Source organism: Mesoplodon densirostris, chromosome X, assembly GCF_025265405.1.
Source record: "Mesoplodon densirostris isolate mMesDen1 chromosome X, mMesDen1 primary haplotype, whole genome shotgun sequence".
In the NCBI taxonomy this organism is placed as follows: Eukaryota; Metazoa; Chordata; class Mammalia; order Artiodactyla; family Ziphiidae; genus Mesoplodon; species Mesoplodon densirostris.
The window spans coordinates 48,930,095-48,949,244 of NC_082681.1; the positions used below are offsets into that span (position 1 = coordinate 48,930,095).

At 37.8% G+C, this 19,150-nt stretch overlaps 1 protein-coding gene across 2 annotated transcripts in view; it reads left to right on the forward strand.

Annotated features, from left to right (window-relative positions):
- The window catches only part of ZMAT1 (zinc finger matrin-type 1), a 33,309-nt gene extending 19,143 nt beyond the window's left edge, over window positions 1-14,166 (forward strand). Inside the window, exons 3-6 of one of the 2 annotated variants that reach the window (XM_060087724.1) lie at window positions 30-131; window positions 209-383; window positions 11,508-11,607; window positions 12,852-14,166. In XM_060087724.1, the coding sequence (XP_059943707.1) occupies window positions 30-131; window positions 209-383; window positions 11,508-11,607; window positions 12,852-14,166 (1,692 nt within the window). Of the gene's footprint in view, window positions 1-29; window positions 132-208; window positions 384-2,199; window positions 2,485-11,507; window positions 11,608-12,851 lie in introns of both variants that reach the window. The other variant, XM_060087723.1, reaches the window with a different exon arrangement.
- The last annotated feature ends 4,984 nt before the right edge of the window (window positions 14,167-19,150 follow it).

The following is a 19,150-nucleotide window of genomic DNA, read 5'->3' on the forward strand; positions in this document are numbered from 1 at the left end:
AACAAAGTCATATTATATCATTTTTTCAGAGTGAAAAACATGCTCAAAATGTTAGGTTTTATTTTCAAATGCATGGGGAACAAAATGAAGTGCCTGGTAAGAAAATGAAGATGGATGTTAGGAATTTTCAGGTGAGTGGCCTTTGTTGATGTTGTAATTCGAAACTTTGAGTTATTGAATCTTTCTAACAAGATTGTGCTTATTTCAGATGCATAGGAGTGAAGTCGTATACAGAAACACATTTTGTGATCTCTGCAACATGATTTTTAGCTCCCCAGTTGTTGCTCAGTCTCACTATGTGGGGAAAGTCCATGCTAAAAAACTGAAGCAATTAATGGAGGAGCATGATCAGGTATCTCCATCAGAATTTCAGCCAGAGATGGGTAAGATGACATTCACCTCTTTAGCTTCAATACAGGGTCTCTCTATAATTTTCTCCCATCTCTGCCATCCATTTTTTACTGGAGACACTTTTACTCTGCCGCAGTAACTTGGTTCTTCTTCTGCCCAGTTAATCTCTTTCTGTATCCTTGTAATTTAATATAGAGATCATAATTGCTAGCTGAATTTTAAGAAATGTTGCGACCTCTCCTTTTCAGTTTATTAAATCCAAATAAAAGCAAGTTATTTGCTATGTTGCTATAAAGAAAGAACAATAAGCAACCTGAGCTCTCCAGTTTCTAATCAAATTATAAAGTCTTAACTCCTTCTTACTTCTTCCCCTTGGCATCTATCTCATTCTTTTTTTTTTTTTTTTTTTTTTTTTTGCTGTACGCGGGCCTCTCACTGCTGTGGCCTCTCCCGTTGCGGAGCACAGGCTCCGGACACACAGGCTCCGCGGCCATGGCTCACGGGCCCAGCCACTCCGCGGCACGTGGGATCCTCCGGGATCTGGGCACGAACCCGTGTCCCCTGCACCGGCAGGCGGACTCTCAACCACTGCGCCACCAGGGAGGCCCTCATTCTTTTTTTTTGCTTTAGTACTTTCCAAAACATTATCTCATAGTGTGTGTTCAGACCAATGTCTTCACCATAATATAGTTATATTGCAGCATTTTCTGACTATAACTATAGCCAAAAAAAAGGTACAGAATCTTCTTCTACCTGATTGCTCATTCCTTTCTTCCTATGAATATAAAGAAAAAGTACTACTAGCATTATCAGTCAGCAGTTATTGAGTACTTATTTTATGTTAGATGCCAAAGATACAGAGAACTGTAAAACGTTGCTGTTTCCTCCTTCCAGTGATGTTGGGCCTCCAGCGCATGAGAGAACTGACCCACAGATCTCACTTCTGGCCTGAAGTGGCAGAGTACACCCTGGAAAACCCAGCCTGTATTTTGAAAATGTTGTGTGCCAGAACAAAAAATAAGATGATCAATTCTCTGGAATAAATAATTTACCACATTCTCACTAGCTTCAACACTTTAGGAATAAAGCATGTCTAGCATGGTAATTTTACCAACATTAATTTCCAACTCATAGCGTAGGCCTCATCAGCATTAAAACATAGTTTTCTTAATAAATGAAACCAGAATTATTTTAAAATTTATTCTAGTCTCTCTAATTTTTGTATATTTGTTTTTCTGTCTGTCAGTCAAGAGGGACAGAATCAGTGTGCCCTACAAGAGAAAGCATCTTTTAAAGCCTTATCTTTTAGTCCCCAAAATTCATAAATTTGGGCTCAGAGAGGAGACTAAATGAAAGAGCTCTGAAATAACTGTAATTGTGGAAACATATAATTTTATAGCCTTAAACAACTGCATAAATTTTATTTTGATACAGACACCACAAATCTGGACTGAATAGGTGATTTACTGTGCTACTCAAGAAAGACACCCACTTAGAAGTTGATACCATCTCTTTTACCCTCACTAATTTCAGGAAGCATCCTAAGACATCTCTTATGCCTTCATTGATTTTTCAAATGAATAAAATTCATTTGAAATAAATGCCTAATGCTGAATATTCTTTCCTGTATCTTTGTTGGAGAAACTTGGTGACAGACTTGTATTCAAATTTCTATTCTCACAGAAGGAAATTCTTTTTAGCCTGAGTACCTTTATCCAACAGCCCTATATGGAAAAAGTCCAGAGATAGTAGGTTTTTAAAGAACTCTAACTTTCCCTAATACTTCATAATAAATGCAGCTCTAATAGCTGGACACATGTTGATCACTTTTCATTATGACTATTTCAGCAGGTGTGCCTATTACTACTTCTGCAGAGTCAACTTTTCTGAAGCCCCTTGTTGTCAAGCCTCCTCCGGGTGGGATTAAAGACAAGACTATGCCTTCCTCTTCCAGCAGTGCTTTGGATTTGAATAATCCAAACAAGTATTGCAAGCTCTGTCCTGCTTCCTTCAATAGTCCATTAATGGCTCAACAACATTATGTTGGGAAAAAACACAAAAGAAATGAAGCTAGGAAGAAGTTTGTAGACAAGATAAGAAAGAAGGCTCTCCCAGCAAAATCAGATGCAAATGGTAAATAGTAAAAATATCCCAAATCTCTTTCTTAGGAAGTTCATATTTTATAAAACATACTGGCTTATGTATATACTATTTTGCTTTTACTGAATACAAGGTTGATAATACTCATGGGATCATAGAATTTTCGATAAGTAACGACTTTTGAGTCCATATAAGTCTGTCTGTTGGTTTTCTAGAAAATGAGACCCAGAAAGGTTTAGATGACTCTTACTAATAAAATATAGGTATTACCACGGTTTCATGTTATATCATAGGTACATAAGGAAGTATTTTAAATTAGTATCATGTAGTTATATCATTCGGTCACTAAGTATGACTTAAGTGTATCTTAGGTGCTAGGCTAGTTATTCTTGGGAATACAAATGAAGATATACTATTTTCCCTGAAGGGGCAAGTGTATAACTACTTAGGTTAATAATACTTCATTGCAAGAGGCTGCAGACATGGATTTTTGTGTACGTATTTTTGGTAACCAGAGGAGCCAAACATCATGGTTCAGAAAATCTTTATAGAGGAAGATATGATTTAGATTGATAGCAGTGGGAAGGAGAGAGGATGAACAAAGGAGCTGAGAAAGAGTGGCAAGAATTCAGGCGCAATAAAGATTCTGATCCTGACTGGAGTGATCTACTTGCTCTTCTAACCATGTGTTTTTTCATTTTTCTCCCACAGGCACCTTCTCACTACTAGTATATTTTATTCCCTTTTCATATTCTCTTCTCCACCCACTTTTCCTCTCCTCACCATTATTCTTCAATTCTTTCCTTACTAGACCTTTCTGCTTAATGTGAAAATGTTCATTACTCCCTTCTTGAAGTTCTATTCTTTGTCATTAGTAACTCCTTATGCTATTGTTCTTTTCCCGTGTTTCTATTTCTTTTCTGTTTTCTTTGGGGGCTCTTTTTTAAATTCATTGTCTAAATGTAGGCATTCCTGTGGTTCCATTCTTGACCTTAATCTATAACATGATCTAATCTGTTCCTCTGATTTCAGCTCTCATCTGTATGCTTATGACCTTTCTGCAAAGCTTTAGATTCATATATTCAAAGAGCAGCTACCTCTTCACCTGTATACCTCATAGCCATTTCAAATCCACTCAGTCAAAGTAGAAACCTGTAGTTAATTGTAAATCCCACAGCACCATCTACTTCACTTCCTATATCTAATGAAACACCAAGCCATGACTGTTTTACCTCCTGAATCTTACTGTTACCTTTTCTCCAGCCATGCTTTTCCCACACTAGTTCAGGCCCTCAACATCTTTTCTAGAGTTTTGCTACTCAAAGTGTGGTTTGTGGCCAGCATTATAAACATCACTTGGGAGCTTGTTAGAAAAAAGAATCTCAGGCCTCACTGCAGACCTACTGAATCAGAATCTGCATTTTAACAAGATCCCTAGGTGATTTGTACAATAAATTTGTACAATAAATTTTGAGAAGCATTGTTCTAGAATATTGCCACAACCTCTAACTATTCTCCTTGCCATCAGTTTTATCTCCCCAGATCTACCCTCAATTTAACCACTAGAGTTTTTCATCTAAAGTGTACATCTTTTCATGTCATTCCCCTGCTTAAAAGTCCTTATTTCTCTATTTTCTAAGGATAAAAATCTAAGCTTCATAGCTCTCTACCATCTTGTCCCTATCTCCTTCTCCAGGCTTATTCCCTGCTACTTCCTGCTATGATTTATGTGGGTCAGAATCTACAAACTGCTTATGGTTTCCAGAAACCATTACCCCATTTCTTGTCTCTGTGCCCTTCATGCTGCCATTTTGCCTAGAACATCTTCGTGTCCCTCTTTTCTTGACCAACTCCTACTCATTTCACTTCTTTCAAGCCTTTTCAGTTCCTTCAAGGCTTATCTTCTCTGCTTCCTTAACCTGAATATCTAATTATCTCTCCCTGTGTCTTTATCTCCCACTAGAATGTAACATCTTTGAGGGAAGGGACTTCATCTAACTCATCTATATTTCCAGTACTAGAGATAGAAACTGGCACAGAGTAGGCCTACCTCAATAGAGATTAGTTTAATATATGAATCAGTGAACTATTAACCTTTATTTATTGAGTGCTAACCCTGTGTTTGTACTATTAAGTTTTCTGCTTAATGTGATTCAACATGTCCCCAAAAGTTACATAGAGATCTGTATTTTTATCTAGGATTTTAAAGAACATTGATTTAGGCAAGTGTAGAAATAGAAGTGGTAGGGCTTCTGAAAGTCGTAGATGTTTGGAGAAATGACAAACTTCCACTTGTTAGGGTATTTTTCCCATCGCTACGCTGAGGGTGATCTGAAATAAGTGGCTTCTAGTTTGTAGCATTAGGTAAATTGGAACTGAGAAGTGTGTCAGCCATGAGAAATGTGTGCACTTTGGTCCCTTCTGAAAGGAGGGTCATTTTAGCACTCTGAAGTTTCAAGGTTATTAGATTGAGAGAAGGATTTTGGTGAAATTTTCATCTGGCTGGGGAGGCGGGTGCTGATCATCAGCATAATTTTTTTTTTTTTTTTTTTTTGCGGTACATGGGCCTCTCACTGCTGTGGCCTCTCCCATCACGGAGCACAGGCTCCAGATGTGCAGGCCCAGCGGCCATGGCCCACGGGCCCAGCTGCTCTGCAGCACGTGGGATCCTCCCGGACCGGGGCACGAACCCGTGTCCCCTGCATCGGCAGGCGGACTCTCAACCACTGTGCCACCAGGGAAGCCCATCAGCATAATTTAATCCAGTCATTGAAGTCATTTTACACTAGCCTCTGAAGATGAAGCTCAAAGAACAGATTTTCAACCCTGCCTTGACTATTTCATTTTGATAACAGTAAACATTTGAGGATTAAAAAATAGCTGGCTTGAGAGTCCGCCTGCCGATGCAGGGGACACGGGTTCGTGACCCGGTCTGGGAAGATCCCACATGCCGCGGAGTGGCTGGGCCCGTGAGCCATGGCCGCTGAGCCTGCACGTCCGGAGCCTGTGTTCTGCAACGGGAGAGGCCACAACAGTGAGCGGCCTGTGTACCGCAAAAAAAAAAAAAAAAAAAAAAAAAAGCTGGAGAATTTAAAGTAGCTAATGAGAATTGCAAAGAACAGCTACATCAGAAGCCCATATTATAAGTGAGCAAGCGGTAAGACAAAAACAACTTAACCTGTGCCACTTTAACTATATTCACTCTTCACCCATTTTCTCCCTTCTTTCTGTCTCTGCCTTCTTTTCTATCTGCTATTGTTTATATATGTTTCTACTATATCTAATCTCTTTCTCTTTTTCTTCATCATTCTTACTGCTCTCTTCATGTCCCTCATTCAGTCCAGATCTTATTAGCACAGGAATGGCTACCATAATGATATGGAAATAAAGTATGTATGTATTTTTAATTTACTGTATTTGTTTTGTTTATTTTACTAATTTCTAGCCCCATTGTTGCACTTAGATGTCTCACCTTCACCTGTAACTCAACATATCTAAAATTGAATTAATAATCTTCCCTAAAACCACCTTAAATTTACCAGGTTTTCTTTCTTTGCCAGTAGTACCACTATTTATTAGTCACCCACACTTGAATCTTTGAGGGCATCTTTGACTAAATTTCCCTATCTCCTATCCATCCACAGTCTTATCAGGTCTTTTTAGAACTATTTCTACTTCCTTTATCCTTCCATTGCATTTTCACTACCATCATCTCACACTTTAATGCTGTAACCACCTTCTGAAAGGCTTTACTTATACCTCATTGTTATTCTCTCACTACCTAGTAGCAAGATTTCAACCCAGGATCAGTTCCACAGTCTACTTGTTCTACTTTTACATTCAGAACACTGAGTGATGCTATGGAGAATTATATAAGGCTAGAGATTGGGTACCTCTACAGAGTCTTAGTATCCAATCTCTGTGGCCTTTTAGTCCTACTTAATACTTTTCCTTTTCCTTCACTTTCCTTTCAGCAGTGATTTTTAAGCCTACACCACTCTGCAGGACTCTCTTCTGTTTAGCACTCCCCCTCCTCACAACATTCAGGCAAGCTTATTCCTTATTTCATCAAGAAAAATGTGGCCATCAAATGTGGATACCAAGTATCTTGCCTTAACCAAATAATCCCTTAACCTTGAGTTTCCCTTTAACTACTACACTTTCCCCTTCTCTTCTTTGCCAAGTTTTTTTTGTGTGTTGTTGTTTTTGTTTTTCGAATATACTTTTAACTGTCTTTACTGATATTCACTCCTCAAGTCATTACCAGTTGTTGACACTCATTCCCCCAGCCCTCCACACCACCACTGTACCGATCCACTGAAACTGTCCCTCACAGGGTTATTGTGACTTCTAAATTTCTAAATCCAATGGCCATCTTTACTCCATTCACTAAACATTCCTCCTTTGACATCACTCCCTCCTGTTCATCCTTACAACTCTGTCCTTTACTTCTTGATTTTTCATGGACCCCCTCCTCCTCTATCATCTAGTTTAAAGAGTGGTGCTCTCCAGGGTTTTTATCATTATGTTGGTGTTGCTATGCCCACCCATACATTATCCTCAGGATATCTCACCCACTCTGATTGTCTTAACTAACCTCCATCCCCTGACTTCTCCAAAATTAACCTATCTTCTGCCTTTCAAATTCCCATATCTAACTGCCTATTGGACACCTTTACATGAAAATCTCACAGATATATCCGACTCTGTGTGTCCAAATTCAAACTCACCAATGCTTATTCTCCCACCTCCTAAAATAGTACTTCCTTATGAAGTTCCAATTTCAGTTAGGATCACCACCCACTCAGTCACCAAACTATGCTGAGAGGTATTTTAGACTTCTCTAGATTCCTCCTTCTCCCTTATCTCCCACATTCACTCAGTCATTAAATTTTGTCTGTTTTAATGGTAAAAATTTCACCAATATCCCTGCTTCTCTCTACCCCTGCTGTGACCTTTCTAGCCCATGCCCTCCTTATCTCTTGCCTCATGTAACTGTGGTCTCCTTACTTCCAGGCTTGCTCCTCTTAAAATTACCCTCCATATTGCAGTTAGAGGAGAGATTTCTCTAAAACACACAGCTGACCATGTTACTTACTACTTAAACCACTTCAAGGTTTCCCAGCCCACAGAATAAAAATCTAGGCCCCTTAGCATAATATAAAAGTCTCTTTGATGTGATACACTTTTGTGTATCACAAAAGGCGGTTTTGCCTCTCCCATCTCGTCCCCTTATATTTTATTCTGCAACAATTCCAAATTTTAACTAGTTCCTGTAAACACTTCTGTGTTTTTTTTCATGCTATTTCCTCTGCCTACAGTACTCTTCTCAACTCTTTTAACTGTTAACTATTTTTCATTTTTCCAAGTTTAACGAAGGCATCATCTCTTCCAATAGCCCTCTTCAGACCCCCATATTGTACTAAGTGCCTCTGCTTCCTTGAATTCCCATACCTCTTAAGCATACTTTTCTTACCTTTTACCAAATGAGATTGAAATCCTCTGTTCATGTGTCTGTTTCTCACTTGGATTTGTGAGCAACCTGCCTATTTTATTCATCTTGTACCTCTAGCATCTAGCATGATGCTTGGTGCCACACAGGTGTTTAGTGTTGGTTGAACAGATTATTTGAATTCAGCACATCATGCTCATTTCTGTCTCTTCCATACCTGATATTGTTTTAATCCCCTGGAATGCCCTAATTGCCTTCCTTACAATTCAAATCTTTCTTTTCCTCCAAAGTCCATCACAACTTCCCTCACTCCTCTAGCTCTTGGTATTCTCCCCTTCCTCTGATTTTTCATAGGTATTACTGTTCATTGACAGTTGCATTAATTATACTCCCTTAACTGAATTGGCCCCCTTGAGACAAGGGATTGTATTTTATTCTGCATATCCTTCTCAGTGCTTTATATAGGAATGAGTATATGGTTTTTCTCAATATTTGATAATTGTTTATTGAAAGGCAGTGTTGTGTAGTGGGATAAACATAGATTTGGAGAAATGTTGGAAGTCAGTTGCCCAGTTGCACCTCAGATTCCTCAGGTATAAAATGAAACTAAGGCTACTTCACAGGATTAAAAGAGGATGAGATGAAGCGGTATATACAGTACCCATCACAGAATAGGTCCTCAACAAATGTTAGTTTTCTTGAAATATTTTGTTTTCCTGCCGTAATTTAAAAACATGTAAACTGGACATTTTCTATTTTTCTTCATAAGCTAAATGCCACATTAAGTTGCATTTTTGCTTGCATGTAGCTCTCAGTTGATTTTCCCCATTTAAGATATTAGATCAATGGTTCTCATTCTTAACTACATACTAGAATCATGCAGGCAGCTTTTAGAAATCCCAATGCTCGGGCCATCCCTAAAATCAATTAAATTAGAATCCCTGGGACCCACACATTAGTGTTTTGTTTTCTCTTTTTTAACTCCCCAAGAGGTTTTGATATAGAGCCAAGATTGAGAACCAAAATGTTAGACTATAAAGATATGCAGTTCCTCAATCTATCCTTTGAAAACAGACCTTAGTCCAGGGAGTTATGAGATAGGGCTGTGATTAGGAGAAAAGTGGGCTCCACAAATGTTAGTTTATGGATGATTCTGAAAGTTACAGGTTGCAAAGAAGCTTGAGTTTCTGGGTGAAGTCAGAAACAGGGAATCCTAGCAGGGCTGAGGGGAGCAAAACTTGACAGGCCCAAGGAGCAGACTCAGATAGGAGAATGGACAGTGTAAGGAACATAGTAGAGGCAGGTTTCAGTAGGATCAGACCAGGAATTTTGAACTTGGGGCCAATAAATAGACTTCATGTCTTCAACAGAAAGGGTTTACACCATTTTTATATATTATTTTCTGAGATATCTATATCCTAGAAAAAGATAAAGAATATCAGTGTGTGAAAAAGACAAGGGCTAAGGTAATAGAAAGCAGACCATAGTTCCAGAACTGCCTCTGGATCTTTCATATGTGTCCTGCAGCTGCTCTAAACTGCTATATTACCTATATTATAATCTTCTGGTATAATTTGTGAAGAAACCAAGGAGGAACTGAGGAGAACATTATATACAATATACTCTATAAGCACTAAACAAATATGTAAAACCTCTGAAATATAATCTGAGTTTATAATCATAATGAAGATCATTGACTCGATAAGCTAGGCAGTGGTGCTCAACAGTGGCTGCACAGAAAAATCATCTAGAGTGCTTTCAAAAAGTAAGAAAACCTGGTTCTACCCCTAGATATTCTGATTAAATTAGTCTTATGTGGAGCTGTAACATGAATATTTTTAGAGTTCTCCACAAGGTTCCAATGTGTAACTAACATTAAGAACCACTAGTCTAGAGGAAACCAGGATTCCTGCTTATCTTGCATAACTTGGGTGCCCTCAAAATACATGGTATTGGCCAAGTGAATCTGAGCCTTAATTTTCCCACCTGTTAAATAAGGTTAGTAATAATTTTCTGAAAAGGGTTGTTATGAGCATGCAGAGTCCTGAATTTAGTCCTCAGCCTTGCAGGAAGTCCAGAGTCTTCAGAGGTGATCAGCCTCAAATCAGGGACTCCGCAAACCAAAAACAAAATTGGAAGATGCAGATAAATAACCAAGGAACTGGAAAGGTATTCCCTTAGTGTTTTTTTCCACACATCCTCTGACAATAATTAGCTGGGGTATTGTTAAAATGCACATTCCCTGTCCCAGTGAATCATATTCTCCAGAGGAGGGGGTCTGGGGATCTATATTTTAAACTCACACTCCAGGTGATTCTTACCAGAGAGGGCTGAGAAACATTGTAGTTTAATACACTGTCATTCTGGTATTGATTTATGGTAGGAGGAGAAATATATATTTCCAGTTCCGAGGTTTTTAAAAATATATCATCTAGGGTATCCTCTTTTTTGTATCAGTAATATGGGAAACCAAATTATAATCAGAAGTGACTTGGCAAGCACAAAATCAGAGCACAGGAAGAGAGGATAGTTTTGAAGAATTATTTATTTAGACTTTGACATAACCGGCTCTCCTGGGCCCACCACAGAGTATATGTCAATAGTGAACATAGTCCTCATGTTCTTCAAAGTCAAAATCTTTCTTTCTCCTTGACAATTATCTCCTGTTTCTGTGAATAATCTTTGCTTAGACAAGGCCAATACACTTAGTAATAATTAATTTAGTGGCCTTTAAGTGATTAAGTTGCTGTTTGATTTAAAAGAAGATGGTCTTGCCTGACCCTAAAAGATCTCTGCAGCCGTCAGTTTATTGCCTCTTCCTTAGGGTGGGATTGTTTTTATATTTAGCTTATGAAATTTATTAAGTTATTTCTTCAGACCAAAGAGAAAGTGGAAGGATGATAAGATTAAGAAAATAAAACTTAATCTGTCACCTGCTTTCTGTTCTACCTATGAATCAGAAGAGAGGTAGCTAGTATATCTATTCTATAGTTCTTGACTCTTATGAAGTGGTAACTAGTGGTTTTGTTTTAGAATTTTGCTTTCAGCATTTATCCTGAGAGTGAGGCTCACTGAACCTCTCTCCTTTCTAAAATCTGTCTGTAGAAATAACTTTTGGTAAACTAATGCACTACAATGATTTCAGGTAAGAGAGTAAGAATTTGCTTTTATTTGTTTTTAATATTTTGAGATGTTTCAAGTTTTAGTTGGGTAGAAAGAGAATTAGGGGCAAACAAGAAAGAGGTTGGTTGAGGGATTAAGAGGCAAAGATTGATTGGGCATGCTAAATTTGAAGTGTCTGTTGTACTTTCATGTAGCAACAATAAACAGGCAGATAGCAGTTTCTTAGGAAAGAGGCCAAGGCTAGAGAGGCAGTGCGGTGTAGTGTGAAAAATTTGGGACTTTAAATTAAGAGACATGGGCTCTGAGAGGCTATCTCTGTTACTAACGCTTTGTGACTTTGACCAAGTCATTTGACCTCTCTGGGCCTTAGCTTTAAATTGGGAAGGCTCAAGTAGATGATCTCTAGTAAATTCCTGTCCAGCTATGTGATTCGAAGTGTATTCCTATTGACCTTCTTAACTTGAACTCTCTGTTTTTTCAGCATTTAGTATGAAAACCTACGTTTGTCATATTTGTAATATCACCTGTACATCTTTAGAAATGTTCTGGTCCCATATGCAAGGAAGTGAACATCAAATTAAGTAAGTATTTCTTGACAAAATGCTCCTGTGATACCAAAGACCAGGGCTTCTGTCAAGTACCTTTGCATGTACTTTACAAACTTTCTAGGCATTTATTTCCCTAAGAGTTGATCCTGGGTATGGTTGGTGATATTTGTAACATATTGTATGTTAGTTCCATCCCCCAGGGAGTTCTCTAGCCATGATAGTAACTGACAGAGCTGGTTAACTGCCACCCCTCCTGACCAGACAGCATTGTCCTTCTTTGGAAAGATGCTAAAGGATCATTCTCAGGCTAACCATATAAATTCAAATAATCCCTGTAATCCCTGGAAGGTTGGCTAATTCCAGAGATTCAGTGATCCAGTCATCATCCTTCCAATGAGGTATAGTGGTTAAGAAAGAAGGTCTTGTTGTTAGACAGAACTGAATTGGAATACCAGATCTATCTTTCTGCCAAGTATGTAACTTTGGACAGCTCTGACATAAAGTGGTTATAATGAAATGTAAAAATATGTGCAAGGTGCCTGACCTGGCACATAGTTGGAGCTCAATACACATTTATTCCAATCTGTTTTGTTATTTTGAGGAGGAAAGGATTGAGTGGACAATTGGGGATTGGATAAGTCAGGTAGTGGGACAGTGGGGCACTTAACTATTGTATATATTTTTTTGTTTTTAAAATCAAAGCATACTATTTCGGTTACATTATTTTAGTGGAAAATATTTATATTATTGAGTCTGAATACTAAGTAGCTAAGTTGTCTCACTCACCAAATTAACCTTCATTTAGACTCTTTTTTAAAATCTCAGGGTTCCAGAATAAATAGCTGTCACATTTATAGATCTGTACAGAGAACTAATAATCAAAAATTTTTAAACCAGTGTGACATTCAGATCAGACCATCTTTAGGGCATTAAATATTATTGGTCCTTTCCCACACATCCCAACATGCCTTATATTTTTAAGTACTACAGCAGTGTCAAATATGTCTGCTTCTTTGTACCCATCTTTCCCTTCATCCCAGGCCTGAAAATTTTTTTTATGTGTGAAACATTGTGAGGTGCTTAGGAGATATCTGACTATCCCTGCTGCTTCTCTTTGACATACAAAAAGTCACAATTTTTAACTTTTATATTGAGGTAGGTAAAATTTTGTTTGGGCCTCTGTTGTATTTTTTTTCAAACTAATATTTTTGAAAGCAAAGCAAACATTCCAAATAAAATAATCTAGTAACAAGAACTTTCTACTGTCTTGTTTGCAGAGAATCCATTGTTACCAATCTAGTGAAGAATCCAAAGAAGCCACCAGACTCTTACCAAGATGAAAGTACAGATTACATCAAAGTACAGAAAACCAGAGGACCAGAACCAAAGTCTTATTTCAGAAAGATGGAAGAGACTTCTTTGGAAGTCTGCAGGTACAAAGAAGCAGTTGATTCCAGATCCAGATATAGAATGTTTGAACAAAGACTCCCATGTGAGACTTTCCGGACATACCCAGGATCATACAATATTTCACAAACAGTGGAAAACCAGTTACCTCATTGCTTTCCAGCTCAGTCAGAGAACACATATGACACTTTCCAAGATGAACTGGAAGATTATATCAAAGTGCAGAAAGCCAGAGGACTAGATCCAAAGACTTGTTTCAGAAAGATAAGCAAGAGCTCTTTGGAAACCCATGGGTACAGAGAAGTTGATTCTGGACCCAGACCAAGAATGTGTGAGCAAAGATTTTCATTTGAGACTTCTCAGACCTCCCAACGACCATACAGTACTTCACCAGTGGGAAGCCAATTACATCACTGGTTACCAGCTCGTTCAAAGAGCTCATATGACTCTTTCCAAGATGAACTTGAGGATTATATCAAAGTGCAGAAAGCCAGAGGACTAGAACCAAATACTTGTTTCAGAAAGGGAAGCAGGAGCTCTGTGGAAACCCATAAATACAGAGAAATGGTTGATTCCAGACCCAGATATAAAAAGTTTGAGCAGAGACTCCCATTTGAGACTTTCCAGAATTACCCAATATCATACGGTATTTCACAGGCAGCGGAAAACCAGTTACCTCATTGCTTACCAACTCATGACAGCAAACAGAGATTAGACTCTATGACCTACTGTCAACCCACCAGAGACTATTTCCCAGAAAAACCAGTACCCCTGAGCCTTAGTCAACAGGAAAATAATTCTGGCCCATACAGTGTAGAATCTGAAGTTTACAAGCACCTCTCCTCAGAAAACAATACCATTGACCATGAAGCAAGTCATATGCAGAAACATAAGAAGAGAAGGCACCTGGAGGAAGGTGAAGAAAAGCCAGAGGAGGAGCAGTTGAAGAATAAAAGGAAAAAGAGTTATGGGGATACAGATCTAGATAAGGACAAGAGCATCCAGAAAAGGGAAAAAGAGGGAGATAAAGTCAGTTCAGAAAAGCTTAAGCATCGAAAAAAGGGAAAAAGCCATGGTGTTCCCTCTGAGAAGGAAGAGCGTAAGCACAAGAAAGAGAAAAAGAAATCTGTTGAAGAAAAGACGGAAGAGGAAATGCTTTGGGATGAGTCTATTCTTGGATTTTGAACTTTTAGCTTTGTTTACCCAATGAGAAATCAGTTAAGAATAGGGGAATTTAGACAAAGACAGGAACATCCAATGAAGAAAAGGAGAGGTGAATACAGTCAGTGTCAGTTCAGGAAAGCTTAGTTTTTTGTGTGTAAAAATTAAAATTGAATTGAAAGAAAAGACAAGCCTAAATCTAGTCTCTGAGAAAGAAGAACCTAAGAAGAACCTAAGAACACACTAAGAACATAAGAGAAAAGGAAGCCTGTTGAAGAAAAGACAAAAGTGTCAGTGCTTTAGGATGAGTTTTCTCTTGGATTTTGAACTTTTCAGTTTTGTTCACTTAAGGATGAATTGAAGAAATAAATTGAAGAGTTAAATTCATGTTATTGAGTTGTCCTAAGTAGACAGTTACTTTAACCGCTAACAAAAGCCACGTGAAGTAAGAGTATTCAATATGCCTTTTCCTCAAGTTATTTTTCCTCATTTATTAAAGTGAAAGAAAAATTACATGTTTCCTGTGTATAAAGTAATTTCCCTTAATGAGGCTGTCTCTGCTCCTATTCTTCAAATTGCTGTGATAGTGAATTACTTACCTGTGGGAGATAATTTATTTTAAATGAGACAATTACCAGGCATTACAGAATCCATCCCTTGTTTGGGTTTGTGTTAGTGTTGGTGGTATTTTATTGTTGTTATTGTGTGTTTGTTTATGTTTCTTGGTTTTCTCCAGGGGAAACATGTGAAGCGATTTAGACTAATTTTTTGTTTGTTTGTTAAATCTAATTTGCAGTGTATTTTTGTATTTTCTATTTCTGAAAGTGGAAGATGAAACAGTCTATAGTAAACTTAGATGATATATGGTTTTAAAGAGCTCTAAAAAAGTACTGATAAAAAATCAGTCTGTATTCTGGAAATGTTTATATTATATTAAAGTGTTTTAATTTCTACGTATTTTTTATGTAAATGATCATTTCCCAGCTGGATATTATCTTACTTTGGGAGTGAGAGGGGAATAAATTAAACAGTTTGCACCTCTGGGGAGATCACACTATAAAGTTTTAATAGTTTCATTTATCCTACATCTAGCTTAGGAAAAGATACTCAGAGTTGAGCTCAGTTTTAAGTTAGAAAAATATGACCAGCTAAATACTTGAAACTGAAGAAGGAAGAATTTATAAGTGGGAGAGGACTGTGAGGAGGGGGCATTACCTTTATTTATTTATTTATTTAAAATTTATTTATTTATTATTTATTTTTGGCTGCATTGGGTCTTCGTTGCTGCGTGCGGCTTTCTCTAGTTGTGGCGAGCGGGGGCTACTCTTTGTTGCAGTGTGCAGGCTTCTCCTTGCGGTGGCTTCTCTTGTTGCGGAGCACGGGCTCTAAGCCTGTGGGCTTCAGTAGTTGTGGCACGTGGGCTCAGTAGTTGTGGCTCATGGGCTCTAGAGTGCAGGCTCAGTAGTTGTGGCGCATGGGCTTAGTTGCTCCACGGCATGTGGGATCTTCCCGGACCAGGGCTCAAACCCGTGTCCCCTGCATTGGCAGGCAGATTCTTAACCACTGTGCTGGCAGGGAAGCCCGAGCATTACCTTTAACTTGTTTCATCTTGATTATGCTTTTTACTCTGGTGCTCCTTTCTTTTATGTTTTATGATAAACACCTGTAAGCATTTGAGCGTCATCATGGTATAGTATAAAGAGTCGTAGCCTGGGAATCTAAATCCCAGGATTCTGGTCTCAGTTGTACCGTCAAGTTGCTGTGTGACCTTGTAGAAATACCATCAAAATCCAAACATGGAGTCATCAGGAATAGGAAAAATAGGCTATAGTATTCCCTTGATGTGTTAATCCTATCAAAAAGCAAATAAATTTAGATGGTGATTTATCTGCACTTAGGCAAGGCATTTAATGGTTGTTTTTTCTTGAGATTTGAATAAAATGGTAAATATTAACTGAAGCATAATATGATTGTTGGGCTCATACCTGGTTGAATGAATAATCCAAAGGGGAGTTCGATGATCCTCAAATTAACTTTTCTTCCAGAAGACTGTTGGTATAACATTATTGGTGTTACAATATCACTTCTCCTCTTTTTAAAAAACCCATCTGGTGTACTGGTGAAAGTAGAGGGGAAAGAAGAACCAGAGTAGAGCAAATAGAGTGTTAATTGGCCACAAAAATGGCAAATTCTCCTTTCTGAACATGTAAAAAAAATGTAGCATTTTTTTCCACAGGAAGTACAAGATGAGTTCAACTGAATTGTAAGCATTTTTAGAATTGGTAAATTCTTTTGCAGAAGTCCATTTTGCGTTTAAAGCTGGAGGGTGGGAATTCAAACTATATATCGTAAGAATATTCACTAAGATACCAAATTACTATGATCTTTCCAAAATAAATAGATGAATTATTTATTAAAATTAGCTGGACACATCAAAAATTAAAATTTTAGTCAATACTGGGTAAATCATTTAAATTGGTGGTGTGGCAAGTTGGGGGAGGGATAAGGGTGTGGTGTTGACTGCATTCTTGGAGAAGCTATCAGTGACCTGCTCTAGTAAATGGTTTAAAAATTTTTTAGGACAAAACCCCTTTTTTTGCTAAAAGTGGGCTTTATCTTAACCCCACCATAAAATAAATTTTCTGTTAACCAGAAAGTATTATTTTCTGCTTGAATCTGAGGACAAGGACTTGGATCCAACTTTAGCACATTTGCTTTGCTTCCAGCTTCTGCCTCTGAGCACTTGAAGGTCAGAGTATGTCAAGATATTTAAATATATATGGAGGGATCCAAAATGATCTCCACTTCTGGAGTTGAGTGCTGAATCTAGCAAGATGAATTTAATAGCATAAATATTAAATCCACATTTGGCTATGGAAGACAATATAAAAACATGTTTGAGGAGACAGTTTTTAAGATATTACGTGGTAGGGGGGCAAAAAAAGATACTACATGTGAAAACAATGTTGGGATTTTTATTACATGCTTGTTTTGAAAAACTAATAGGCCTATATATATATATATATATATATATATATATATATATATATATATATATAAAATCACATATGATCTAAAGCAAGTTATCGAAGTCAGTATTCAGACAAGTAAATTAATAGCACTTAGCTTCACAGGTATATCCTCATTTGAATAGAAGGCAGAAGGAAGCAAATTTTGGCTGAATTTAGAAAATAATTTTCAATAATTGGAGCTATGGAGAAAAACGGAATTGGCTGCTTGGTTTATATGCATGCATTGAACAAATAATAAGAGGTGACTATTAGCACTGAGCCAGGAAGGAATCTGAGAAAAAAATGAAGAACATAAGTTCTGTTCCACAAACAGCTCACATTCTAACAGAGAAAATGGACCAATAAATAGGAAACCGCAATATAAATTTGCTAAAAGCTACAATAGGAGTGATGAAGGATGCTGTGGGTAGCAAGGGTAATAAGCTTAATGGGATGGTAAGTGGGTATTTAGGAAAGGCTTCCCAAAGGAAATGACATCTAAGTAGACCTTTTCCTCTCAGTTCAAAGACTTACTTCTTTGATATACCCACTTAGCTATCTAACAGGTACTTCATACTTAATTTATCCAAATAGAGTGCCTGCTTCTGCCATTACCAATCATTCATCTCCCAGTTTCCCCCATTTCTATAAAACTTTCATTCAGTTGCTCAAGCCAAAAACCATTTTTGAGCACCTCTTCACTCCTGCATTAGACCATAAGCAATTCCTCTTGATGATATCACCAAAATATCTCTTGTAATGTCCAATTCTCTTCATCTTCACTGTTACCAGTCTCATCTGGGACATCATTACTTCTCGATCAAACTGAGAGAATAGGTTTGTGAGCAACTGAAACATTGAAAGAAGACATTACAGGCTCTGAATTACAGGTGAGCGGAAAAAATTGCACAGAATCAACAAGAGATCAAAAAGTGCTCAGGTGAACTAAGCCCTTGAGGACTTCAGAACTATCCAGCATATAGTTTCCTCCAGAAGAACAAACCCACATATAAAATGAAAACCACTAGTTTCAGAAATCAAATTCAACAGCCAGAAACATTGTGGGTAAGGGGAAGGAAAAGTTCAGATAGCAGTGGATGAAGGAAGAGTCTAGAGAAAGCAGATCCCAGGAAGTATTATGACAACAAAGTAAACAAATTGGAAGGAATACAAGAGAGAAGAGACTATGGTAAAGATAGTAAGGAAAATAATAGAAAAAAGAAAAAATAAAATTTTGAAAATTATATAGATTGATAGAATAGGTAGCAGACAGCAATGGAGATACAAATAAATTTGTTGTAATGGGTGCTGTGTTGTGCTCCCCAGAACTGCCACACCTTTTCACAACAGAGGCACTCATTTCCCCTTCTGGGGAATTGGCCTTGTCTGAAGGGAACTGACTCTCCTAAGGTAATGCCTTCTGGGGGCAGCCCACATTGATGGGATAATGTAGGTATACAAAAACCAGGCCACCTGTTTCAATTTTGGGCAACTCTGAAAGACCATGGGATCAGCTGAGTCCTTTGTTGGAACTGTATCACAGTTCAGTTTCTCTACTAATCTCCTGCTTCCCTCACAAGTGTTGTTCTTTTGAACATACCCCTGTAAATTACCTACAAACAAATCTCTGTCTCATTGTCATTTTCCCCCCAGAAACTTACCTGAGACAGGAGGTACTGGGAGTAGTCCTAGGCAATAGACTCCATTTTGGAGCAGGCTATGAAATTCTGTCATTGGTAGTTGGCAAAATACTGGTAGTAAGTTGTTCCTGGCATGCTGTAGCAGTACAATTTTTTAAATTTTCACAGGTGATAATAGCAGAAAGGAATGCACGTGCAAGTGTAATATCTCAAGCAGTTAAGATTGGGGGAAATAGCCATTATATGGAATTATATGGAATCTGCTGACTTGTTGAGTGACATTGGTGCATTGGAGAAAGAAAACAAAAGACAGAGAATTAATTACCAAATTAAGGCAAAATGTGAAAGTCAGAAGGC